The sequence below is a fragment of the Anguilla anguilla genome, chromosome 4 (genome assembly GCF_013347855.1).
Source record: "Anguilla anguilla isolate fAngAng1 chromosome 4, fAngAng1.pri, whole genome shotgun sequence".
Lineage (NCBI taxonomy): Eukaryota > Metazoa > Chordata > Actinopteri > Anguilliformes > Anguillidae > Anguilla > Anguilla anguilla.
This window is the reverse complement of record NC_049204.1, coordinates 27286301-27314041: the sequence shown is the minus strand read 5'-3', so window position 1 is coordinate 27314041 and position 27741 is coordinate 27286301. Positions and strand designations below refer to the sequence as shown.

Here is a 27741-nt window from a genome sequence, read left to right as displayed (position 1 = left end):
TTACATAGGACAGTCAAACACCCAGAAAATTGTACTGATTGTTCCTCAAAAACATTGAATTAATTTATTTCCACTTTTTATTTTTACAGGGACAGTGTACATTTATAAACATCACTGGAAATGTGGCAGCGGTACCCAAAAGGCTACATTTCATCTGTTGTCCCTGGTTGCTGTTTGGTACAATAATCACACCACAGAGGAACTTGATTAATCAAACAAATTATAACCTGCTAGCAGAGGGATAGCCTGGTACCTGCTCATGTACTTTAGGAGCACGCTTTACCACAAAGCACTCTGCCCTGATGGGTGTTGCCTCCCAAAGTGACACTCATTGTTTACCTGTCATCTGAGTTATGATGTGGCAGTTGTCTGTTTTCCTTGGGTGTGTTCTTTTTAAACAATAAAAGAGAGTGCAAGAGAAGGTAGGGCTCCATAGCTCAGTGGTTAGAGCACTGGTCTTGTAAACCAGGGGTCGCGAGTTCGATCCTCGCTGGGGCCTGAAGGTCAAGGGCATGCTTTTGGACAAATTGGTAGCATGTCATCTCACGAATGGCAGCAGTCCTGATCCCGGGCTCTCTATATAAACAGTTCATGGAACCTTTATCAAATAACTGTCAATTAAAAAGTTTCTGGATTAGTTCTACAGTGTCCTTTATGTCCGATTCAGTCTGTACCATCATGAAGGTCATGTTGAAGAGGGCAACTCTGATATGCCGCTCTGTTTGATTTGTGAGCAGCTGCGACAAACTAGTGAAGAGAGATGAGCTCATCCAAGAAATAATTATTTATTAAAAAAAGATTAAGTCGTTATCCATTTGAAAAGTAATTTCACAAGTGTTTTTAAAAACACAAAAGAGTATAGTTTTGAACTGCATGCTGCCACAAGGACGAGAACACACAAGACAAAGGTTTGTAATCACGCCTCCATGGATTTCACACAAGCATTAATGATCAAGTTATTAACAAGATAAAGCATTTAAATTACAAACACAAAAATCAATATAAAATGTGAGGAAATGACAGTTTGTGGACTATAGGTACAACTGAATATGTTCCACAATGAAATAAAGTCAAAAGAATTACTCATGGAAATGAGTGACCTTGCATGGAACTGCATCATTTTGGGCTTTGAAGTACTGCAGTTTCTTTCATAAAGACAAAAAACAAAAGTTTGTTTTTTGTAAATATTAATAAGAACATATTGGTTTTATATTTACTGTCAACATCATATTACGTAAAACATATGCAAATAAAAAAGGTTGATGATCATTACAGAAGGAGCAGTTTACATCATTGTGAAATGTTACAGAAAGTTCTTGTCTTTTTAGCATCCACTGACATCACAGCTGACCTGAATCAGGGACTTGGGATCACTGCTCTTGCTGCAAGCAGAGTTTTGATTAGTGTTCCTGTTTTCTCTTTAGTCTCACAAATATACCAAGTGCTTAGGCCGTACTTGCTTGCAATATAAAACTGCATGCTAATGAATTGTATTATCCTGGCTGCAAGGCCATAAATACAACATCACTTCCGGGTTTGTAGTTTTTGAATGGTGCACGATTAATGACTTTACAAAATCAAGTCCAGTTGTCATTGTAAGCGTCAATTTTCTAAATGTCTGTCATCCAATCGCTACACAATTTTCCCGCACATTATTTCACGTGGGATGATAAGTTAGAAGTTGCACAATAGATATATTATCTGGATGTGTGAGACGTGATGTGACTTTGTAGGCTCATTTATCATTTATTTTGTGTACTTGCTCTGTTTACTTTCTTATTTAGCAGTAGTAAGAAACAATGTTGATGTCTTAGCGAAGTCGAGTGAGCATAATTGATATGACCATGTCAGAGATTTGTTCCAACAAATATTGGAACAACCAGGAATGTTACTAGGTTTAGATCACTAAAAAAATAAGTAAATTACACAGTTCTGTGGTTTTGAGCTGCAAATTGCAGTTGCATCTTTTCCAAAAGATGAATTTAGTTCTCATTCACACATGATCTGCAAACAGTGTTGCCAGGTCTGAGGTCACCTTCTTCACAGTCCGGCACCTACTTCTTACTTCCAAGGTGCTTAGTAAAACAACGCAACTACTGCTAACTGAGAGCAGCCGCTGAGGGGAATGATGAAATAAATCAGCTGAAAACAAAGGATTTTGAATATGAAAGCATGCATCCATTACATTACAATAATTTAGCAGATGCTCTTACCTAGAGCGGAAAACAGTAATGGAGGGCATACATTTTCCCGGCCCCTGTGAAAGGAAGAAATGCATGACACACTGGCCACCATTTTCCTAGTTTGCACAGCAACAATGCATATACAGTTACACATCAATTTCCCAGAGAGCTTTGTTGTATTTCCAGAGCAGCAGCTGTACAACTCTGATCCTGCGCAAGGATTCCCACAAGTCCCGAGCAGACCATGCCATCTATATTTAAGCTTCCTGTATGGTGGGTAATAGGTATTTCTGCCCTGGATCAATGTTACAGCTATAATAGTACAATCTAGCAAATGGAAAACAAACAGGTGAAATATTTACTGGTAATTTGACAAGTTGTTGTAACAAAAAAGGTGAAAATTACACCTACAATTACAGCTTCCATCCATATCAACAAAGCCAGATTGTATCTGATATCTGATTTTTAATATAAAAAGAAAGGGAAGCAAATAACTGCAAGAAAGTATGAACTCAGTATATTATATTACTGTATGCACAAGTGAGATGAGGCTGTCCACAAAAAACACCATGCTTGCAATGTCAGACTGACAGCCAGAAAATAACCATGCGTTCATTAGCCTTGTCTGTCAGGCCAGCGCTGACAGAGTCCAATCTGCACCAAAGAGGCCCTTCTCGGATATTATTTTGTGCACCAATGATGTCAAAACAGAGAGACAAAAGATGGCTCTCGGGATCAGAAACAGGAACTGAATTGCCATCATTTCTGAACAAGAAGTGATTGGTTAGTGGCGGATGAAACAAAACACAATTACTAGGGCCACACACTATAATAGGTCAGTGGTCAAAAAATAAAAACACAGTTTATTGTTTATTAAATAGTATGGAAAGACTGACTCTCAAATTACTTGATGAATTTGATTGGGGCAGTGGACTGCAAAAAGCTCCATTCCTATCTCAAACTATCAGCTCTCTCATAGAAAACAACTTAATCAAATTTACCTTATTCTCAGAGAAAATTATTCCTCGAATATCAAAAGTGCACATATACGCAACAGGCTGAAATGGAAAAAAGGCTAAAAGGGCAAATTAAATATATGAATGGTAAAATACCCACTTTGTTATAATCAAATATTACTTGAGGTGGTTTACAATGGGAAAACAAACAGAGAAGGAATAGATTATGCATTCCAAACATGCAAAAAAGTTCCATTACTTCCAGAAAAATACGTCATTGTTGAAATGAGCTTTTGTAAGTCCAAAGAGAGTAAATAAACATAACACAAAAAATGTAATTCTGTTGTCTAAAAACATAGTCTGCACTGTGCATTTCTAAAAATTAATTTAAATGTGTCCATAAAGTCCCAATGTATACAAATCAACAGTTCTAACCATTTACCATATAATATTGATGTTATTGTCATCAGGGTAAAATAATATGTCAGAGTAAAAATCGTAGAGAATCCAAAAGTGAGAAAACAGACACAAAAACAGGTCACACCTTTTCAACATTTTCATTTATTTGTGCATTGCACATGTTATATGTACAGGATGGAATGGCCAACAGAAACAACATCACAGAAACATAATTAACATGTCAGTAATACTTTTACAGCAGACAAGCAAACACATAATTGTATCCAAAAGTCACCACTTTCTCATGACGGTTTAAGGGGTGCATGTACACTGTATGAAGGTTAGCTTCAACATTGTTTTAGAGTCCAGATCTCTTCACTTTTCAGGCTTTTCAGGGGGAGTTTCCTTTCAGATGTCACCTCAAGCCAGATTTTCATGATTCAGTGAGTCACAGTTTGAGGATGTGTACTGCTAAAACACCCGGGTAGTCCATACAGTATGCCTGGGAAGCTGGATGATGGGTGAAGATGGATATTTTTGAACTGCCATACTCTATTTTGTGTAAAATTGAAGAGGACTGGAGATGCCTCTGAGTAAACTTACACAGCAGATATGCCATCCTTTTCTCTCATATACTGTAAGGCAATGAGTGCTATTCTCCAATGGCTGAAAAACACCCCAGAGGTAACTGCAATGGAACACTGCTAATGTAGCCATTTGCAGGTTATGGTTTTAAATGTCAAGTTTGTATAACTTAACACATAACCAGTGACTGCACTAAGACAGGTATCAGAATGGTTTTAAGTATAAAGCATTCTTTCGTATTCCCATGGCTGTGTTAGCATAAAAAAGATCATGATAGCCATATATGCTTTAATCTGTATTACACTGACAATGGAACCATGCACACAGAACATGTGCAAGATAAATTTGGAAAATGGTAGCCTCTCTTGGATCAACAATTATGCATGTTCTGGACATTCATTAAGACTTACACATACCAACTGTTATTACATAATGTGATTAAAATTCTGGGAATATGAGGCCTACGTACAGATTTATATTGAAATGTGTAGGTAAAAGGAAGAAGGAAATGTGGGAGGAGGTATAACGTGTTACAAAGTTTGTATTATGATATTTGTCAGTCCAGTTGTCAAAATACATATCACTAACAAATTGACAATAACTTTCCTGCAATGAAAACAGGCACTGCACTTTCAGCACATGAACACCCACCCAGTTTCTGTCAGCAGTTGTGAATGCTTTCAAGTTTGGTTTTAAAAAATCAATATTTATTTAACGTAAATACTACAAAGAATTATTTTTTAAATAAAATATATATTTTTTAGATAAAATTATTATTAGGATTTTAAAATAAATTATACAATATGTCCTTGGTGAACATTGTATGCTAAAACAAACATAAATCAACACACATCAGCTAATGTCACTGCGGAGCATTAAGAGAAACATTTAAAAAATATGACTTCCCTTTCACAGGAAAGGTTTGACCAGGTTGCACTGACACTCCCAAGGATGCTTCAGTTACTGGCGTGGGGTGATTCCTGTCAGTAAATGTATTAGTCACACATTGCCAGAGAACAGCAGTGCAGAGAAAACACAAACAATAGTTGTTTTACTTACATACCAGAGCTGCGACTACTGTTCATTATGTGATTGTGCAGTCAATGAAAGTAAAGGGGAAAAAAACCTGTAGCACACTGAACCACTTCTCCATAGTGGGCAGCACTGTGTCTCCATATAACATTGTATCCCAGAATGGTATTGTGCTGTATTTTCCTCAATGCAAAACTTTTATGAATAACCATGGGTTTTAAAATAGGGGTACCGGAGCCATTTTTAAATAGCACCCAGTTAACAGACAATATCCATCCATGCCGTTTTCTACACTGCTTATTCCTCGTAACGGTAAGGGGGTCGGGGGTAGGGGGGCTGGAGCCTATCCCAGCAGCATGCAGTGGGCAAGAGGCAGGAATGCACCCTGGACAGGTCACCCATCCATCACTGGGCCCACTCATAAATCACTTACACACATTTAGAGCCTCCAATTAGCCTACTCCACGTTTGTGGACTGTAGGAGGGTACTGGAGTACCCGTCAGTAATAATGGATAATATTTCCACGGGAATTAAGGAAACCCATGCACAAATATGACACACAACAGGTAAAAAATAATAAAACAGAGAAATGATCAACATTTTAAAATTAACATTACAACAAACCCTATCGGATGCAGGCGCTAATTTTACCTGCACTTCTCCAATATACATCAAAGTATTGAAATTGTACTTTCATTAGCCTGATATTGAGAATGCACATTAGATTTTGTAATATTATATGTAATGTTACTAAGTGTAACACTGTATTCAGAATGAATTTTAAACCTATAAATTAAACAAGATTTTTCTGCAGCCTTCCATTAATACATCACATACACAGAAGCTAAACGTAAAAAGAACACTTCGCTTTTCAATAATGATAAGCCCCATTGTGACCGTTAAAAGCAAATATGGAAGTTGGCACAAAAATGCCACAATGTTCTGGAGAACACAGTATGAGAGTTGTTTCCAAACTGAGGATTGGTATTGTGGAGAAAGAAATAAGAGCAAGACAAGGCAAATTTGAGTCTTTCTGAGATTAATCTCTGCACCCTGCCAAATCTCATACCACTTTTGTAGTGTTTTTTGGAAAGCCGTGGGAAGAGCTCTCTCTTCATCTAGTTTCTGTACACATTGACTTGTTTAGCAGTGGCGAGAGAAACGGGCTGTAGGGAACACAGAGTCTCCGCTGTACAGTACACAATGTACCGAGTGAGCTGAGTCCTGTGTCACCTGCAAAGTCCTCATTCACTTGTGATAGGAATGGTGGAAACAGACTCTACAGGGGGCTAACTGCTGTAATTACCATGGATACCTCAGATACAAGGAACTCCACTAGGTATACAATCACACATTTGACAGGGCAAATCTGTAAACCGAACAGAAGACACATACAGTACAGGAAACAAGACGGCCATCTCATGGGGGGCAATCCTTGTCAAATCAAATGCATGATATACAACACTTTGTCAGATTCAAGTTACCACAGGTCTCTATTCCTGACCAGAAATTAACTTCACAAACTGCCATGGCGATTTGCTCAATATCTAACAGTACCCAGTCAACCTGGAAACCCTGTAGTATCACGACTATTCATCAAATGCTGTTTGCAACCTTTCCCTGATGTAAAATTTACAGTAGGACCCTAGAGCTATAAACAACTTAGGAACATTGAGAAGTGGTTATGAAAAATTTGCAACATACTGTAAGTACAGTAAATTATTATTATTTATTGTTAGTGTACTATTCGTAAGTACTTTCTGAGCTATTTCAAAAGCTCAAAAAGTGGTTGATTACCAAAAGGAGAGGGGTATCAACTTATCAAAAGGCAAATGATCTGGATGTGGGTGAAAGATTCAGTTGCAGCTAGAAACATATCCTTGTGTGGGGATTATGTGAATGCAGCACAGATGTGAAAGTCAGTTCTAACCTTCATCAAATTCCAGCTGATTTGCCCTTAAAATAAGGACCTACTGCAAATCCAACCCTTCTGTAGTTTATTTTAGTTCTGAATAATTATACTACCCTTAGAAGGTGCTTGCTAAAATGGTGGGTGGACCTCAAGAGATCATCTGCACCATTCTTCTTTGCTTGCCAGTGTTGAAAAGATTGCTGAACATGTAACACAATTTCTGCATCTCTCAGTGGACAGTATGTGTACCAGGTATATATGCAAGACTTATGCTTACACACCTACACAAGTTAATTTGTAAATTAAAACCTCTATGGGAGAGAGTCCTTGCAGTGGTGACAGTAGGAGAAGGAACGGTGGACCACAGTTCAGATTGATTGGGAAGTCAAAATGGGGGCGGGGGGGGTGCAGTAGTAAATTTTTCATGTTTCAGTACAACGGTTTTTGTCCTTGACTTTCAAATTCTGACCAGGCATCATTCAGTTCCATAAAAATCATCTTGGCGTATTGTTCATAGGGTTCCCCGGTGGCCTTGAAAAAAGCAACAAGAGAAAGTTTGTTGGATGTTTTTAAAACTGAATTTACAAAGACAATTCAAAGAGAAGATCTTTTCCATGTTTGTTAAATATTAAGGTCTACATTTTCATTTACAAAGACAATTCAAAGAAAGGACACTTAAAGCTGTCATTTTGCCAGGTATAATGTATTGTACCATTATATCTTTAATGCCAGTCAGAAGGCCAGACGTAATTGTTATTATGTTTCCAACGTGCTGCAGTAACACCTGTTCAACAGCACTATATAATCTGTTGTCTCATATCACCATTTCCAATGCTGTTTTTAGAGTAAGCTTGTATTCTTCTTCTAACCAAGATTTCTTGTTCTTATTTTTTTTACCTTGCTGGGCATCTACTGTAACATGAAGTTACGCAAATCACTTCATAATTTATGCACAAGAACTTCTCAGGAATAAGATTATCAGTGCTTATGCAACAGAGAGACTTATGTGTAACACAGGCAATGAACAGAAACAGTCAATGAACAGAAACAGGTAATCAATAGCAAGAATTTCAAATACTTCTTTTTACAAAAAACTGCCGTGCTATATTCATTCTGATGTGACTGATCGGACCCCTCAGTAAGAACACGATTCATATTCCTTGCTGCATGCATGTATGCAGTATATAGGCATACAGCATAAGCCCTACACCAGGTGTTGTACAGCACAAGACTCACTTTGTCAGGGTGGACCACCAGCACGGCCTTGCGGTACACCCTCTTGACCTGGTCCGGGGTGACCAGGTCGGCCATGCCCACGGGCTTCCACCGGCTCTCCCCCTCCCATAGGACCGTGTGCATGGTGGACAGCAGGGCGCGGATGTTCCTCTCCTTCCCCTCGATCCAGTCCAGGATCTGACAGGAAGAGAGCAGAGTCAGGCCTCCGCTCTCCTCTCCTTCCTATTCCCCCGTGTTCACACACATTCTGACCCACCTTAATTTTCTCAGGGTCCAGCTCCTTGGCCATCTCCTCCTTTCTCATCTCCGCTATTGTCTTTGGCCCTCTCTTGTCCTTACCGCCAGCGAAGCCTTGTCCAGACAGCAGGTCATCAAAGTTAGCGTCTGCTACTTTGGGCTTGGTCCCTGCACAAAACGAAAGATCAGAAGGAACCATGTTTTAGTTATCAGTGCGGTCTCACAATGTGCCGAAGAGTATTACTTAACCTCAGAAATGATGGTCTCTGAAGACCATCTGATAAGTACATTTAATGCACTTTGTCAGAAGAGACAGTTCAGAGAGAAACTCGCAGTGCAGAAAACTATGTGTTAGCTGCGCTGTTCGCTGTTTTCTTCCCTGAATTTGAAATGCGCAGTTGTATTCGTAAGCCGAGGTCACGGCTGTAACACCACCTGCATCTGGAAATGCAGTCAGTTTGCCCTGCTCTGTGAGACTTACCAAAAGACTGCGGCAGCTTCCCAGAGGCATTGGGGGCAGCCCCTCCCATGCCAGAAAAGCTGACGTTGTAATTGGGGCGGTTCTGCGGGGATGCGTGGGGCATGGGCGGGGGGCCCGTTTTGGCCTGCTGTTGCTGGGGCTGCCACTGTGTGCCCCCGCCCTGCTGCCACGGGGTAAAGCCCGTACTGGGCTGCCAGCCCCCGCCCGCCATGTGCTGGGGAGAGGGCCGCTGCGGAGACCCCATCGGGGGGAACGCTCCCCCTGAGCCGGTGGGGGTGCTTGGCTTGCTGGAGAAACCTGATCCACCTGGAGGAATGCCAGGAGCACAATATTCCTTTTTGTGTTTCGTATTTTGTTTCAATTGTATCACAGAGAATAACTGTAAAATACAATCTGCTAAATCAGTGCTTCTCAAACTCGGTCCTGAGGACACCTGTGCATGCTGGTTTTCGTTACAACCACAACTGCAATCCTAGAATTTTATTATGCTCTTAATGTTTTCCACGTTTTAATTTTTCTTAATTAGGCTTGTACAGTAGAGGGACTGTACAGTAGAAATTGCTTTCATGCCACGAAGAATAAAATATCTATGCTAACTGATGAAGCTGACACAATAAAACAATTTAAATAAATAAGCATTTCATCGACTGTAACTGATTTTCTAAAGGAGGGAAACAAACAGACACTATAATGACTGTGCAGTTTCTACAGGGAGAGAAACAGGAGGTGGACTGCCCCTCACCTCCCAGATTTGTCCCCAGAGCACCAAGGTCAGCGAAGGGGTCCAGCGTGTTGGGCTTAGGCTGATGTGTGGGAGTGCTGTGGATGGAGCCAGTGGGGCTGGTGCTGGCTGATCTGCTGCCCATTCCAAAGCCTCCTATGAGAAAAACCCACAATGCGGTTCGATCGCTGCCATGTAATGCCTGTGGCTACAGCTCTCTGGAGAAAGGGCCCAGAAATAAGCACCGCTACACTGAAGATATGCAACACAAACTATGACATCATGTATTTCACAGTCATTGCAGAGGCAAAGACAAAAGTAGACCCAAATATTTTTGAGGTACTCACCAATGGAGTACAGCAAAAAAAAAAAAAATATATAAACTATCCAAAAAGGTTTTTTTCCTTTTAGCCAATCATTTCAACATTAAACCCATGCCACTTTCATATTTAACAGCACTCAGTCTGCTATTTATGTGCCATTTCCTGTTTGAGGCCTGCACCACAAGAGGTCACTGTTGAGCTGAATCCCGATGAACAGTGATGTCACAGCAGCCCCTTCATGTAATCTGTTAGTTCTGATGCAAAATCAGGATAAACAGGCAGGATATCATGCATTACCGGAAGCTGCAGGTTTGTTCCACTCCCATCCCCCCTTTGTGTTCTGCTGCTGAATATTGACAGAAGGGGTGGTGGGATGAACTGGGGAATTACGTCCTGGATGGAGGAGAACATAATTTAGTGGCAGGTTTAACCCAGACAGGTGAAAGGCAAATCTCATGCACTCATAGCTTACTGGATGCACTGCTGGGGCTGTAATGTGGTTCTCAAACCACACGTGAAAGAGCAAGCGGCGCATGCACACACATCCTCCCTGCATACATCACAAACCAGAACTGCGACAATGCACACACTGTAGGAAGCCACATTCACGCATGATGCATGTTGGTTAGCAGCAAGCTCCACAGCTGCATGCCTTACCCATGCCTGTATTCTGCACAGTGGGTGATGGTGACCGTGCCACATGCAGGAAAGGGTCCGACTGCCTCACATTACCTGGCCCTAAAAACGAGCCCATAAACTCCTGCGGTTTGGGGCTGGATCCCGACCCGAAAGGATCGAAACCTGCAGAAATAAATGAGAGGAGGTCCCGCTTGTGTCTGAGCGCATCCCAGAAGCACCCGTCTCCCACGGCCACGGAGAAAAGCGGCGGACTTACTGTCTGCAGAGCGGGGCGAGGGGCAGGGCGAAGAGGAGGAGGGCGCCGTTCTTCGCGGGGTGGACTGGGCAGAGGCAGGACCGCTGTCTGGGTGGGGGCGGGCTCCAAACAGGTCGCCGAGCAGGTCGGTGTTGGTGGGGGGTTGGGGGGAGGAGCAAGCCAGGCCCCCCGCGTCCCCGTCCAACTCCAGCAGGTCCACGTCCTCGGCGGGGGGCGGGGCTGGGGGGGACTGGACCTCGGGCTTCGCGGCGCCTTTGGGCGTGGCCTGTGCGCCGCCGGGCTTCTCGCTGCTGGTGTTGCTCTGCTGGCTGGACAGGGACAGCATTTCGTCGTCGGAGGGCTCGCTCTCCTGGGTGGTCTGCCCGGGGCGGCCGTCCCTGCCGGGGTCTGTGGAGCGCCAGGAGTCACATCTCAGCATATCGGACACAAGACCAGCACGGAACCTCTGGAGAATGACGCCCCCGCTTCTAAGCATTGCTTCCTGTCGTCTTTGTGTCAGCACATGAACGCCATTTTCAACCAAAACATGTTTGATTTGCCAGAAAAGCAAGATCGCACAGTAGACGGCTGTTTATACAGAGAGGTGTCAACTATTTCAAACAGACCAGAAGCCAGAGGCAGCACTGGAACATGACATTTCACTTTGTGGATGGCTGTTTCAGTTCCTCATGACTGCAACTGGAAGGTTTCAGCTGTACTTCCTTGTGGTTGGCAGCATTATATAATACAACAATCTGTATTTTATGGAATTTAACTGTCATAAATTATTCAACTGGCATTTGCAAAAACCCAGCTACGGCCCCCTTACTCTTACGGTTACTAAGTCTGACAAGCTTTACTCAAGGACAGGCTCTACTACAGATAAAATCACAGACTAAAATATATTATTGGTTTATAATATAATCTGTGGTACTAATCCATGATTCCTCTAAACACATTCCTGCATGAACTGAGTGGCAACCCGACTGCCAAAACTGGCTCCAATATCAAAATCAAGAAGCTTGTCTGTTTGTTAAATACGATTGCCAGGCATGAATTGATTAGTGAATCACTATGTCGATCAAGATGTCAAACTTCAAATTTCAAACAGGCAATTGTGTCTGTCCAATTGGGATTCTGGGATTCAAAATCTTATTGCACGTGACTGATTCACCTCTTTGATGAAAAGCAGCCATCATCTGTGCCAGATGACTAGCTGGACAATCTCTACAGTACACAATCCTAGCAAATCTGCCACAAAAAAACTGCACATTTAATGGGGCTATGCTATGGGTCTTCAGGGGTCATTTCTATGCTACACCTTACCTTCCAGATCCAGTCCCTCCATTTGTTCTTTATGGGAGAGAACGAAACTGCATTATGCTGAGTTAATTACAGCAATGATCCTGATACCTATTCAGTAAAATATTTTCTGGGGAAATATATTTTCATACTTGATTTGAATAAAGTCTTGAGTCCCAATGGCAACTATATAGCAATCATGAAAAAATATTTAAATCATAATTCCTAGGTAAAGAAAGTGCTTAAAGCAAAGGTACAGTACAAATGGTGAAGTTATAACTTGAGCTTGCGTGGTAAAAGCTGCTGTAAATCTGCCTGCTGTGTACAGATAATGTGCAGGAGCAGCTGTAAATCTGCCTGCTGTGTACAGATAATGTGCAGTAGCAGCTGTAAATCTGCCTGCTGTGTACAGATAATGTGCAGGAGCAGCTGTAAATCTGCCTGCTGTGTACAGATAATGTGCAGTAGCAGCTGTAAATCTGCCTGCTGTGTACAGATAATGTGCAGTAGCAGCTGTAACCCCACCACCAAAATGAATATTATGAGACCGCTCCCCACAGCTGGGTGTCAGTGTTCTCTACCTGCAATGGCCAGAGCATCCTGGTGCTCCTGCTGGCAGGAGAAGAGGACATTTGGAATCAGGTCCTTGTTGGGGAACTGCTCCCAGGGTGGGGTCAAGTCCTTCTGCTTGTCCGCACTCTCCACCTCAATCTCCAGCACCACGTGGAAGAGCTGGGGGTACTTCTCCGGTGAGTCACAGGCATCCAGCTCGGGCCTACACGTACATGCATACACACGCATGCACGCACGCACATACACACACGCACACACACACACACACACACACATACACGCGCACAATAAATAAACACATACACATACCCACATGCATATAAAAAACAAACATACAGATATATACAGCACATGTGGACAGACACACATACCGTGTGTGTGTGTGTGTGTGTGTGTGTTAACCAGGTGATATAAGGCCACAGGAAGGAGTTGGGACTTACTTTGTAAACTTTAATATTGTGGTGCCTGGAGCAATGAACCCAGTGTGGAATTGTATTTGGAATATTTGTGTGTTTGTCACCTGCAAAACAAAATGAAACGAGCAGTCTGATAAAGCTGTGATATGCTTGTGTGCAATCAAAAAAATCATTTAGTTTGTTAGCAACTATGAATTCTGAATGAAAGTTATGGTTTACTCTCACTTCTGTGCCCAATGGCAACTGAGGACGCGAAAGCACGCTCTGCTTCTCCATACCTTGGCTTGTAGCCGGCCTCCAATGGTAGATCTCATGTGAAAGACGGAGACCACCACGTCTCCATGAACACTCACACCCAGAGGAAACACAACCTTTCCTTCCTGCACCTTGTGCTCTCTGGAGGAAGAGATGCCAGACAAAGACACCAAATATTAATAATCAGGTTGATAATCAGGTTTAGTTTCCATGCAGTTTACCTACTAACTAGTTTACCTGCATTGCTCTGTGCCTTCCATGGCACATTTTAAAACCACAAACGGTTCTGTAATTACAGAGTGATATTTAAGTAAAGTTCAGTTGTTATTAAAGTTATTTATTAGTATATATATTTTACTGGATTACTTTGTGACAAACTCCAGTAAGTTTCCCCTGTGAATAACAAAGGATTACACATAGTCATTAGTCATCTGTTTGTCTCCACTTTTATTATCCTCTGAACAAAAGCTGATTTTACGACAATCAGTTAAAGGAGATTTACTGCACCCACCAAAAATGTCTGTGTGTGTGCGTAGGTGTGTGTGTGTGTGTGTGTGTGTGCGTGAGGGTGTGTGTCTGTCTCTCTGTCTGTTGTCAGAGAAACAAAGTGCTATTCTACCTCATTCTCTCATAGTCCTGTGCTGTTGAAAAGATCTTAGTTTCACCGATAAGGATGTCGCAGAAGGGCCGGCAGCCACTGCGCTGTTTGTTGAAGCAGGGGACAGGGCTCATAGTGGCCGCTTTGATGACCAGAGGCTTGGAGTGCGGTAGCGTTGGCTTCTCAGACACCATGCTGCAGACATAGCCAATATACCTGGGCACAGGAAACAAAAACTCAGACAAATAACCTGCAGTGAGCGCATACAGTACTTCACAAAAGGAGCTTTCGTACATCCCATGTGTTATCATTTAATAGTCAAATTAACTTTCTTGTCCAACAGGTTTCTTTTACATCCATATTTGTCCCTTGTTTTTCTGTAGACCCATTCCACTGCTGCAAAATCCCCAGACAAGACATGAGCCGAGCTTTTTGGCTGAGCGGGGACCAGCTCGTACCCCCGCTGCAGCTACGAGCCACCACTTCTGTCCATCCTGCAATGCGCCAGCTGAGCTGTGCAGCCTTGCACCAGAGAGCTGCATCTGACTGACCACCACCTGCTCCTGTGCCATGAGGCAGAGGGGAAACCCTCCCTCCCCGCACTTAGGCCAATCATGCATCACCCCAAGGGATTCCCGTCCAGTTGGAATAATTATGGTTTGATTCTGGACCAAGGGATGAGTCACTGAACCAAGGGCTAGCACTTTATCTGTACAAACCAGGGATATATTACCACAAGTGCAAAGCTCATTTACACAATTAGCACAATGTTCTCTTGTGTGTCTACATTGTAATCTAAATTTAACAAACAGAAAAGCTTGTCATTTCTTTTGTTTTTCCACTTGTAATGCATTCCTGCTGCTGATTCATTTGTATAAAAAAAAAAAACTTTCAACAAGCTTAAATTTTTCCTTTTTATATAATCGGTCATGTGTGTAAACAAATATGGCTACAACCTTTTACAGAGAGGCTGAACAATATGGTACATCTGATCCATTGTCATACTGTAGACATTTCTTTTGAAATTCCAGACTTGTTTGCACAAAACATATCAGATTGAGTCACAATCACAGATTCTGAATATTTCCTTTTCTTTACCAGTTCATTAATGAATGGAATTTTCTGCTGGCCAAAATGTGACACAAGTTTACAAGCTGGCAATCATTTTTAAGGCTTTTATACAGCCTATGTTTGGTTTTGTTCATGAAACTCAATAGTTCTCCCTCAAAACTCTGTTTGCCAAAAAAGACCTATAACATTGTCAGCAGTCGCTTTGTGTTCTAATTGCAGTCCACACACTCAATGCAGGTACCAAGTCACCACTCTGCATTCTGTAAGAGAAACACTGGCAACATGCATTAAACCCAGCCCGGCACTTCCTGATAAACCACTGACTCACTCTCCGTGTACAGTAATTTTATTCCCAGAGCATGACGCACAATTGGTTGCAATGTTGACTAGGGAGGGAAGGTTTCAGTAGGCACAGTAACCCTTGTCTGACTGCGTAAGGTACACTACTCTGGTAGTTCTGGGACTTGCAGTCTGCCTGCGCAAGCTGCACATGAAGAGTACTCCACTGAACAGTGAGAAGAAGCAGTGAGATGACTGGCAGGACACAAGCGCTTGTCAGTCCTCTCCAGAACTGAATGGATGACATCACAATGATGGGCCTGCAAATACACCTGGGCATTCCACATGAGGAAAAAAGGATAAAAATGAAGGACATGTGAGTGATAACTTCCTACCTTACTTGCACTTAAGGGGGGAGGAGGGTATTTATGCCGAATAGCTTAGAATCTCAAGACAATAAGCCATTGTTTTGAGATGTCCTGCATCTAGAATTCCCATATCATAATATTCTTTTGTGGTGCATGTTTGTTTCAACAAATTCCTGGAAAAGTTATTTCATGTGTTCAGGCATTGCATAGAAAAAAGACACAAGAAAGATCTCCCATGTGGGTAACTCATATTGTAGCCAAATGAGTGAAGTGGGTCTGAGACAGTGGTAATGGAGGGCAGCCATTTGGCTCACCAGTACAGCACAGAGTGTGGCCCTACCTCCTGTGCGAGGGCCAGAGGCCGGATCCGGGTCTCTTGGCGCTGAGCAGCTGCATGGCAGGGACCGGGTTGTAGAAGAGGTGACAGAAGCAGAACATGGCGCACACCAGAACTCCTGAGGGGGCTCGGCCATCCTTATACAACAGGGCACAGGAGACAGCAAATTAAAGATAGATTAACCAGCTTCATTTCTTAAAATAAAACTAAGAAATTGTGAATTCAAAGTGCATGGGAATAAACAAGAGATGATACATTATGCACTGCAATTAACTGAAAACAAACTACTTGATTGAAGCCCATCATATTCCCCATTCACAGTTAAATTATTATGTACACACAGCTAGACCCGCCTAGTTTTGAGATAATGCCAACTTCTGCAATTTTGTTGTACACTTACATCTGCAGAATTAAAATGTGAAATTGGACCAGGCAGAATTTCCATCAATGGATCCTTTGAGCAGTTTTTGTAGAATAAATATTTCCACAGTTATACACAGCCCATTTGAAGGTTATATGAGGATATAGTCTACATGGGATTTCCTTCCATTGCAGCATTGCTGTGTTACTGAAGAAAGCTTGTTTATAACAGCTTTGGGGGCAAAATTCTAACTACAGGAGAACTACAGGCACTTCATGCCCCTTAATTATGACCTTGGTTTAGCCAGAAATGTACATAATGGCGTCAAGAGTTAAAAAAGGCAGTTTGACAAAAAAAAAATCCACAATGCTCTATTTTGACTGGAATTGAGTGCAGCATGTGTTTTTACTTACCCCTTGATTTGCCAGTAAAATAATGGTCCGAAAAGTGAAGTCTAACCTCAAGAAATGGAAAACAGGCATGCAGCAAACTATGCTTTGCTTGGAACACATCATATTCTACAAATCGTTCATGCAGTGAAAGATTTCACATACAGGGTAGGAGACAGAGAGTGAGAGCAGAGAGACATGCCTCGCCTTCCTCTCCTCTTACCGTGCAGGTGATCACACAGACATTCTTGGGGTTCTGTCGGAGCCAGTTGTGCATATTTTTGCAGACAGCAAACAGGTTATGGAGGCTGGGGGCCTGACGGGCAGGCCAGTTACATTCTGACACCTGGCGAGAAGAGAGTGGGCACGGGTCACATGACACTGGCACATCAAACAGCTTCACTCTCCTGTGGGCAGACTGAGGTGCCATGATGGGTACAGCAGAGAACATTATAAGCTCCTTCATAAAAGAAAAAACACTAGTCAACAAAGGCTTTAAACATTGTGCTTGAGAGAAACAATAAGAGCAGACTCCATGATGATGCGTGCTTCTTGTTACTGGTGCTGTCTGAATGGGGATCAAGAGCAACTAACAAAGCTCTTACCCAAATGTGTGACATACAGTAACTTGTCGTAGCAGACTCGCACACACACAATGTTATTCACAACTCTCCTTGTCCAAACGTCTGCAGTAAGCTCAGCCAACAAATGTGCATCAAATTACACTGGCTTAATCCTGGAAGTGGAGTAACACCAGTGGATAGACTAAGGATCAAATGCATGAGCTCTGTAACCACATGGTAGAGCTCTCTAATGGTTTACAGCAGCTCACTGCACCAAACACTCAGGTTTCTTAAAAGGGTATCTAATAAAGCTTCAATCGTGGCTCTGGCTCTAGACACATACACGCTGCACTGGGATACACAAGCACAGACATGCAGAACAGCAAAATACAACAGCAGCACTGTCAGGGACAATAGTCAGGGAGGAAAACCTGACTACACTTGAAGGATAGAACCCATTAGTGTTTTGGAATAATTCATCATCCTTAGAGGCATACCATTAGACAGAACAGCTGCAGGCTAAAGCAGTGATGCAATGTGTGAGTGTGTGTATGTGTGTGTGTTTGTGGGTGTGTGGGTGTGTGTGTGTGTGTGAGTGTGTGTGCATAGATTTCGAAATAAATACAGCATATATGTAGATAAGCACACATATATACATGTGCTATATTCACGTGAACGCACATACACACACAAACACACACACACACACAGACGCACACACATACACACACACTTTTAATTCCCTATTTTACTTTTTCTCCCAAATCTGGAATGTCTAAATTAAAACTGGAGGCATGTCTCTTCAGTGCAACATCGTCCATCAATTCAGGAGGGTGCACATTAAGACATGCATCCTCCAAAAGATGCACAGCCCAGCACCATCTTTATTCACTCTGCAATCCATCCGTTGAGCTGCGCACTTGTGCTGGAGGACACAGCACCCCCAGAAGAGTACCAGCTGCACAACAACTCAGGTAATACCCTGCTCAGACCAAGCCAGCAGACCCATAATAATGACCCAAATTTGTAAAAAAGAAACAAAAAAGAAAGGGTCACTCAGAAAATGCTGAGACAATGAAGATATTGATGTACATGGTGTAGATGAGCAGATGCCCGTTGAGACAGAATGACACATTCCCAGTGCACAACCAGAAAGATATGGCCCCTCCCAGGAGCAAAGCACTCAGAGTATCAGACTCACCATGGTAAGTCACTTAATTACAGAGTGGAGCAGAGCGCAACATACAAAACAAAAGAGAACCAAACATAGTGCACTGGTTGCTGGTGCTTAATTGACCCAGCCGGAGGAAATTTATAAGCACAGACGAAAATAGAAACACCTGAGGATGGGAAAACTTTTAAACAGGTCAGAGAAACTTTCATTTTCTTACTTTAGTAATTGTACACAATCAAGGCCCCTGTATCCTATAACAATAATTTGGAGGAACAAGCCAATAACCTACAGTACTTCATTTCATAAGGTTTTTAAATTGAAGCCATATTCTTTTTTTATTGGTGTCTTCCATAGGCCCAGGACTAACTCTCACCCACGACCATCCATATCCAGGTTAGCCAACACGTCCCGATAGGCTGCTCTCACCCTGTTGGAGAATTTTGCGCCACGGTAGTTTCTCTGGGATAGGTTGAAGACTGTATAGTGGTCCATGTGCCGGGAGTCCAGGAAGGAGCGAACATCCTCGATCTCCACAGCGTCGGCTGGGTATGACATCACTGTCAGGGAAAAGAGAGGATCTTTGTCACCACAGCAGTAAATGATCCCAGCCTCTGATGACGATGGAGTCAGTGGAGCACGGCTACTGCATTGTGTAAAATTTCTACGCACAGGAGCTCACTGTTTGTGCCTCCACAATATTCATATCAATAGGATGAAAGAAGTAGTATTACAGTAAAATAATAGACAAGGGCCTCCTTTGTGAACCCTTAACCGTGATCCCTGGCTTGTCTGACAACATAAAGGTGCAAGTTCAGGATATGAAGAGAATGATGAGAGAAATCAGGCTCATGTGAGTAGGAGGAGGAGCCAACATCCCATAAGACCCCGAATGTGCCACCGCGGAAGGGTACTTTGATAACCATGTACTGGTAAATGGAGGTAAAGAAGGCTGTATAGATCAAACTTTGATGATGTAAGTCACTGGTGCGTCACATTACAGCCGCAGCTCCCAGAATGCCACAGGACTACAGTGGCTACCCTACAGACCTCTGCACAGCCAGGTGTGGCAGGGGATTCCAGCCCCAGTTAAACTGCCTCCTCCTGAGTAGTGTGCTTATTCCAAATAAAGACACTTAGAGCACACCCAGATCGGAAGGTACCAGACTAAAAACAGGGGGAAAGATTGACGCTAAGCACAGAATTGTTAAAAACTGATTTGCATATTGAGGCAAGCTAGTCAATTCTAACTGACTAAGCGACAAGCTCATTCCATAAACCAACGCCTTCTTTATCAATGGAAAACAACAATTACCACAAGGACCATTTCTCTACGCTCAGAAGCTGGGCCAGTGATCAATTCGGACAACTTACCCAAGCAAGAGAGCAGCCAAGCAGTAAATCGAAAGCATTATCAAATATCCAACACTTTACTGCAAACCTCAGGAGAGCCTAAGGGATCAAGCCTATACTTACCGATGATTCGAGAGGTGATATAGGCAATGTCCAGCTCTCCTTTTGTATAACTGTAATGAAAGCAGTTGTACATCCTGTTTAGTAAATGGCAGACATTTGTACTCTTCAGTCATATCATACTAGATATGCTTGGTGTCATAAAATAATAACGTGTGAGAGACCATCAACAAGCCAGTCCTACATTCTGCTCATGAATTGTTTAGTTCAAACAGAATACTTTGTTTTGACAATGGATTTCTCCAGTCACTAAAGTGAGGACGATGTAACTTGTAAGATGTTGCGATTTTGGAAGAAGTATAAGGTGAGTTATGTGTCTGTGTGTTTCTCAGTCTGCTGTAAAGGCAGTGAGCCTTGAATCTCTAAGGCGATCTTATGTTTCATTATGCAACAGATAAATCAGCTTGGTTAAGCTGTTAAGGATTGGTAAGACAGCAACAGTAAGCAATCTTCAGAAGGTGATCACTGGAAAACAGTGTTCTATTTTAAGGATTGATCACGGATGCTTTTTACAATGGAAAGGTGTCACATTTTAATGCCAGCAAATTTCAAATGCAGTATTAGCACAAGTTCCTGACCTTCAATCATAGCCCTTTGCTGGCTGCCTTCATTCACATGACACTAATAGACTTGGTGCTAAGAGGCTTGATGTACTGGTTTGCATAGGTCTGCCTCCACGGCATGGTTGGGATGCACTACAATAAAATCAAGACTCTCCCTCCCTGATACAGTATCCTTTGAGCGTATCTACAAAGCTTTGAGCATTCACTTAGGCAGCCACATGGCAGACAGTGGATATGCGTTTTACATGCACGTGGGCATTACGGGATCCCTTCAAAGCCGCCTTTTCATTGGGCCGGTCTGCTATTTTTAATCCCTCTCAGTGTCAGTAAGCTACCCCAGGTTGACCGAAATAACCCACACGCTCCACTCTGCTGGACTGAGCAGAGGCACAATCCACCACAAATCCAGTCAGTGTTTAGCTCCTCTGACTCCTCCCACTTCCTGTGTGTAATATCTGTCATGACACGAATCCCTGAGGCATGAGGTGAAAGGTGTGACACAATACACATGCCTCCTTCACACATACACACACGGATAAATCCAGGTGGAATAATACATTATGGATGGACGTCTGACGTAAAACATTTGTAATAATAGGCTTGACAGTACTTTCTATTGAGAAATTTTAAGCTAGAGTGTAAAAGTGAAACGCAAGTTATGACAAAATAACATAGCTCCTAAAAAAACCTTTGTATCCTCAAAAAATGTTGACACTTCACACCTCATATGAACTCCTTACACCTCTTTAATTAAAATGCAAATGTATGCATGTATGTACACGTATGATGCATATCTCTTTCTCTTTACACACACACACACACACACCCTCATGCCCACCCACACAGGAATAACAGGAATATGAGCAGGAAGTGAGTGTATATTGTAGCTACAAGAAAACCCATTTATTATGAGTTCTGACTAATTACAGTCAGAACTAACAGACAGTACCAAGTACATTTTCTAAGCTATCCACCCACTGTGTATGAGACAAGGGAATATTATGAATATGTAAAGTTACTGTAGGAGACTTAATTTGCTACAGCATGCACTTGCTGGCAAGTGATGGGAGCGTGCATACTAATGCATAACTTCTTGTCACATTTTTAAGCGGAAGTGTGTCACTGATATTTCTGGCTGCAAGTCTGAACACCTCACCATAGTTTCACTTTTTTAAATACTGTCTAACAGCAGGTGCAAGAGACTTTGCAGCAGGGTGGCAGAATTAACTGAACATAAACACAGGGACACGGTGCTGTCGGTTACACTTCCCGCACAGTGTTAAAACAAATTCCCTTATATCATGCGGGAGATATTTGCCATGAGATGTCATCATAAATGCATGCATGGGAACGCGGTGCCTCTCAGTGAAGTGACACGCTGGGACTCTGTTGCTGGGTTCTTGCCCTGACGGCTAGCTGTTCTGATGGACGTTGAGGGACAGGAGAGACTTCTGGAGGCCTGCTTGCTGTCAGGCCCACACAGACGCTTCTTTGCATGGCCAGAGACGACAGCGAAGAACAGCCCTCCGCAACCAGGAATTAGTTAGACCTTCTGTCGTCTCTCCCCCCTGGCTTTCTATAAAGTCTCTGCCTTTCATCATTAGTCTTTTTATTAAGTCTATAAATCTTTAATGCATGGATATTTTGAAACAGGTCACATCTTCAACCATAAGTGCACATTTATAAATCTGATTTATAAATCTCAGTTTCACTTATAAATCCTCTTTGATCTGTCCTGTGAAGCCTGGATAAATATAAAATATTAATATAAACACTGATATCATGGCATAGTAATGATGGCTCTCAACTAGTTTGGTTCCTACCTCGACTATCTCACTAACCAGGTTGCATACGTCGATGCAGTTTTGAGACCTCAGGAATGCTTAGCAGTTATCCCTCAGGGCTCAGTCCTTGGCCCTCACCTTTTTCTCTCTATGCCAAGTCTCCTGGCTCTGTCGTCTCCTCCCACGGCCTGGCTTATCATTCCTATGCTGACGACACATGACTCTTTCCCTCTCCTCTCGAATACACTGGTCTCGGCATGCACAACAGCTTGCTGAAAAGACATCTCAAGTTGGATTTTAAACCTTGAGATGAATGTGGCAGGGCTTGGTTTGGGACATTTTGGTGCCGAAACCCGGGAATATTCCGGTCTTTATTAAGCAAATTAAGAGAGAGAGAGAGAATGCACTCACTAAAAACAAACAAAACAGCTTCGCCCTTCACCCTCATGGGATCTGGGTAAAAACAATAAAGCAACAGAACAAACTAAAATAACAAAGACAAAATAACAAAAACTACAAAACACTTTCCAGCCTGTTTCGTGCTGGCACGTACCACTCTCTCTCTCTCTCTCTCTCGGTTTGTGTCTTCCTCGGTCACAGCCGCCTACTGGGAAGAAAGAACACTTTAAATACCTGGATTAATTACTGATGCACTCCAGGTGTGTGTGCCTACTTAACCAGTAGGCGTGGTCCTCAGACTGCCCTGAACCTCTCCCACAAACCGAGCCCTGCCACAATGAGATTTCCACTGCAGTCAGAACAACAGAAGCCCTGTCATATTCCAACGCAGACTGAAGACTAACCTCTTCAGATTGCACCCTAGCTCCTCTGATCACCTTAACCTGCCTCTTAGTAACTTAACTGGGCAAAGATATGTCAGTGTAGTGTTACTTTCGTAGTAAGTAACAATACTAATTTTTGTTTGTTAGGTAAACATTACACCTATTGATTATGTAAGGTGCAATTTACACGGTTGGGGCCACAAACAACAGTGACTATGAAGTTAGGAGGACAAACAATGCAACCATCAGGACCCAGAACAGTCTTGCAAACTTTTTATGGGAACAAGATGACCCCTACCAACACCACTCAGACTGGACAAGCCAGAACCCAGGATATTTCATTGGGAAAACAGATGGCCAGTACAAGGTCAGTTCACATTTTGTTAAAAACCCCCACCACAGGCACCCTTGGGTCAGGTAGTAATCGGACTGAAACAAATATTTGGACTGAAGAAAGGCATCATATGTGCATGTAAATAGCTGGGGAAACAGCAGGAACTTACGTTGACACTTGGTGCATGACTTTGGTGGAGGTGTCTTTTAGGGTATCTTTGATGTTGTCCTTAAAGTTGCTGAAAAACTTGCCGGCTCCCCCCTTCACCATGTCCAACAGGCCCCCGCCATAGTTGGCGTCCATATCTGGAGATGAAGCACCTTCAAGTGATCAGATTTCAGTCTTATAAAATACACAAAACATGGACAACCGCAAACACACTAACACAGAACATGCGCATTCTGATTCTAATTCTACAGACAGTCAAGCATTTATCACTGCAATACATTCATTCTTCATGTCGGAAAACCAAATATGTTCCTTGAAAACAGTGCCTACATGGGACATAGTCCCAGCCCTGATCAGGGCTTCTCCACGCTACACTAATGCTGAACACACAAAGATAAGTTCCTCTCATTGTCTGAGGGCTAACAGTCTGAGTGAATGGAACAGTGTTCCAGAAGGAGCTGACACAACATAGAACCACGCAGCTGGATTCTCATGTGATAAGAGATGCCTGCAGCCTGACCATCTCTGCCCTAGTAGTGCTGCAGCAGTACATTAAGAGAGTATGCTACAAAGTATCTGACAGACTCAGTTGAGGCTCCTGCATCAGCAGGTTTTCCTTCTTGAGTCCCTCCCTATGTGAAGTGTCATCCTTCAGAGGAACGGCCCACTAAAACCCCACTGAAGAGAAACTTCTCATTATCATGCGTCTTCCCTGTCAACAAGCGTCACAAATCAAAGTGATGGCCACACAAGGAGGTTGAAGCCAGCCCATTAGGCTCATTGCACTCTGTGTTTGGGTTGTGGTGTGCTGGGAGGTGGGAAAGTGAACCAGGGGAATAAAATCTTTGAGATAAAGTGTGTGCTGTATTGTAGTGTTTGAGAAATGGTTAAGCCTATGTCTGTACAGGTAGACAACTGGATGCATGTACTGGGTGCATCCAGTGGTCACAAACCACGACATGATTCACTGACACTTGTGGCTGCAGTTTAAGCAATGACAGCACATCAGGGGTTATGCTACACTGATTCCTGTTGTTTGAAGCTGCCAGCTGAACAAAGCAAGGTCATCAGATTAGGATGCCAGTCACAGTCAAACCATCGCTACTGTTGTTCTTCCGCATGGTTCAGCCAGGACATCTCAATCACAATGTTATTCTGTCAATCAACAGTTGATAGGGAAGGGAAGACACACACCAAAAAAGCATCAAGGTGTAAAGGAGGGAGAGCAATCATGGGCAAGCAATCACGAAACAAAAATAATTTCCCTATAAAATAATTTCCCAATGTTTATTTACTGTTGATTGACAAAAAAATAAAAGGAAAAAGACAGTCACACACTCTCTTATGCTCCCAAGAAATTTATTATAAAAAAACCTGAAATGCCTCTCTACATTTTTTGTCATAAATTACTTGGGAGCTTAACAGTGTGCAACTATGCATTTCCTTTTATTTTTTGTTTATCAACATTAAATAAACTAGAAATTTAATATATTAAATGTTAGAAATTCACCCAAGATACATGATTGGATACCACCCTGCAAGTAGAACGCAGTAGGGTGGTATCCAATCATTTGTTATTTGAAATGACTATATAGCTAATCAGAGCTTGAGGTTATATTTGAACATTTTTTTTCAAGTCAATTGCATCAAAATGTCAAGCCAACAATTAATTAAAACAAATTCCACTAAAAGTGTTTATTTGGACTTATCAAGTATATCGCCTGAAAGTATACCAACAAATGTTTGGTGCAGTACATTCAAAAATGAACGTTTCCTGGATTTTACTGCGTAACAGAAGAGCACAAGGTATTTTTCAAGAGCTCTGGCACCCTTTAAATAGTGCCTGGGTGAGAATTAAAAGCAACAGCAACAGCAACAGCCATGGAAATAAATAGTGTGGCCTTCTTTTGGATCCGGCATTGGTAAACTTCAAAGCCCCCAGTGTTAAAATTCTCATGGTTACTGCTCTGAACTTACCAAACCCTTTTCATCCTCACAGCAGAGACATCTCTGATGCCTTTGTGAAGCCAAGAGCCCTGCTCCCTGCCAGACCCTGCCAGCTGACTTCAATAAGCCATCAGAATACAAATGACATAAAAGTTCCAAGAATAAACATTGCGGCTGGCCTGCTCTCTTACTTCCGATTGTAGAATTTTCTTGCTTAGAGATGCATGAAAAGCCATGAAACCACAGCATGCTGATTGACAATCTTCAAATGAGATTAACTCTGAAATTAACTATTCATAATTTGAAAAATAGTATTAATGCTTCAAGAAAACGATATTCAGGATATTGAAAACATTTTCACATGGTTTTGGGTATTCTTGTTTAAGGGAACACAAGCATACACAAAGGATCAATTTCTGTCCATTCAGCATGGAAACGCTATTTTTGATCAGATTGTTTCTGACAGCCAAAACTATTATCCAGCCATTTAACCCCTGAGGACAACAGCTTGACCCAGACTCAGAAATACCTTATTTCCTTCTGGGAAGCAGTCCTACAATTTTGTCTCATGTACCGGAACAATTTACATCCACAATCATACAGTCATTTTTTCTGTGTATTTTGGGTTGGTGCATTAAGCCGAAATAACATCTGTGGAATCAAAAAACTTTTCTAGAAAACACTTAAATTAAAATACAACCTGTCCTAAGCATTGCTTTTACAGTGATGAGGATTGTTTCTAAAGTCATATGATAGTGATGAAGAGAACGTGCTTCACATTATGCAGGTCTCAGAAGAGTATGATGAGACTGAGGTGCAGCTGCATTTCTTTTGCTCAGACTGCCTGCTAGTGTTGCAGAGTCTAGACTGTCAGCAGATCTCTGGGCACTCAGCACTGAACTGTGAACGCCCTGGCCCCACTGCTGTAGGGTTACAATAAAGAGCCCAGGCAGATTTAAAATATTTGCAGCAGTGTTCAAAGGGACAGAAGATATCAAATGAACCCTTTACATTTCCCAAAACATCTCCCTCCACCTCCCACCTCCATTTCTTGCAGTGCCGGAGGTTTTCTCACTTTTCAGTGCAACACAGTGAGAACAGCTCACATCATCACCCTATCAAGCTTTGGTAGTAAACTGTCCTCCACCTGCACCAGTCCCAAAGGCCGAGCCAACCACTCTATAACATCTTCAACACGGAACCAGCACAGGCGTTCAACTATCACCTATGAATTGTACAGCAATTCAAGAAATGCTAGTAGGCCACTAGCCATGACTAATACTTAAATGAACAGAAAAAGTGTAGTTGTATAATTATTTTAAGTATACTAATATATCATTGTATTATACCGATATAGAGTGGAAAACTGTACGCTGCATTTGCTGTTGTTTTACAACATCAGACAGCGTCTTAACATGCTTTTCACATTACATTTAGAACTTGTAAACAATACGTGCTGACGCATAGTCTACTCAGCGTAATTCGTACGATTAAAATAAAATAAATGAACGTCAAAAACGTTGAAGCATTTATCCAAGAAGGACTGGTCGCTAATGTAGCAACAGCACATCGAGGCCACTGATGCATGAAGCACCCCCATGCAGCGATACACCCTGATAGTGAGACAATGCTTCTTCTTATGTTCGAAGACTTACCTGAGCTGTCCATGGTGCTGTAGTCGTCCGGTGTCACTGGGCCTGCCCTAGCTGCTAGGTTTGCTGGTATCGAGCTGCCGCTTCTCTCTCGGTTATTGAAGTCACCGCTGCTATCGACCAACTGCAAAGATTCGTATCCATCGTAATTGGTCTTTTTCTTATAGCCACCCAACAGGCTCATGAGACCGGCGCCAACGTTTGTCAATCACTTACAAAAAATAACATCAACAATACATATCCTTTCCGACCGATTTAAAAAAATAATCCTCTCAACTCTGGCTGCTATGTTTCACCGTTTCCTTCTACCAATGAAAGGAGCCGTCATTAGAACCGCATTCACAACCCAGCACAGGGAAGGCAGGCAGTCTCTGTGCGGAGTTAATGGGTCCTTTCAGGCTTTCTCCTGGCTCCA

The 27741-nt window shown here is 42.4% G+C and overlaps 1 protein-coding gene and 1 non-coding gene across 5 annotated transcripts; one reads left to right on the top strand and one right to left on the bottom strand.

The window, feature by feature from the left end:
• Positions 1-426: 426 nt before the first annotated feature.
• On the top strand, positions 427-499 carry trnat-ugu. Its single transcript has one exon. It is a non-coding gene; the product is annotated as a tRNA-Thr (tRNA).
• Positions 500-3680: 3181 nt separating this feature from the next.
• On the bottom strand, positions 3681-27741 carry dnajc6 (DnaJ (Hsp40) homolog, subfamily C, member 6). 4 transcript variants are annotated; one of them, XM_035416339.1, is made up of 18 exons: positions 27330-27741; positions 23729-23879; positions 20100-20149; positions 19053-19183; positions 17113-17235; positions 16143-16276; positions 14106-14300; positions 13510-13627; positions 13256-13335; positions 12824-13017; positions 10962-11348; positions 10724-10867; positions 10364-10459; positions 9765-9899; positions 9023-9328; positions 8561-8709; positions 8305-8481; positions 3681-7599 (listed from the first exon to the last, which is right to left on the bottom strand). In XM_035416339.1, the coding sequence occupies exons 1-18, from the start codon at positions 27508-27510 to the stop codon at positions 7498-7500; spliced, it is 2853 nt and encodes a 950-aa protein (XP_035272230.1). In that variant the 5' UTR covers positions 27511-27741; the 3' UTR covers positions 3681-7497. The 4 variants fall into 4 exon arrangements, with proteins under 4 accessions (XP_035272230.1, XP_035272232.1, XP_035272231.1 ...); XM_035416341.1 differs by having other exon boundaries at positions 10799-10867; XM_035416340.1 differs by having other exon boundaries at positions 23729-23864; positions 27330-27740.

Bases quoted from the DNA above. Each gene is read 5' to 3' on its own strand.
- dnajc6 (XM_035416339.1), bottom strand. From the start codon at position 27,510: ATGAGCCTGTTGGGTGGCTATAAGAAAAAGACCAATTACGATGGATAC. The intron at 19,184-20,099 runs GTAAGTATAGGC...TTTCCCTGACAG, and splicing joins TATCACCTCTCGAATCATCG to TGATGTCATACCCAGCCGAC. The intron at 10,868-10,961 runs GTAAGTCCGCCG...TTATTTCTGCAG, and splicing joins CTCGCCCCGCTCTGCAGACA to GTTTCGATCCTTTCGGGTCG.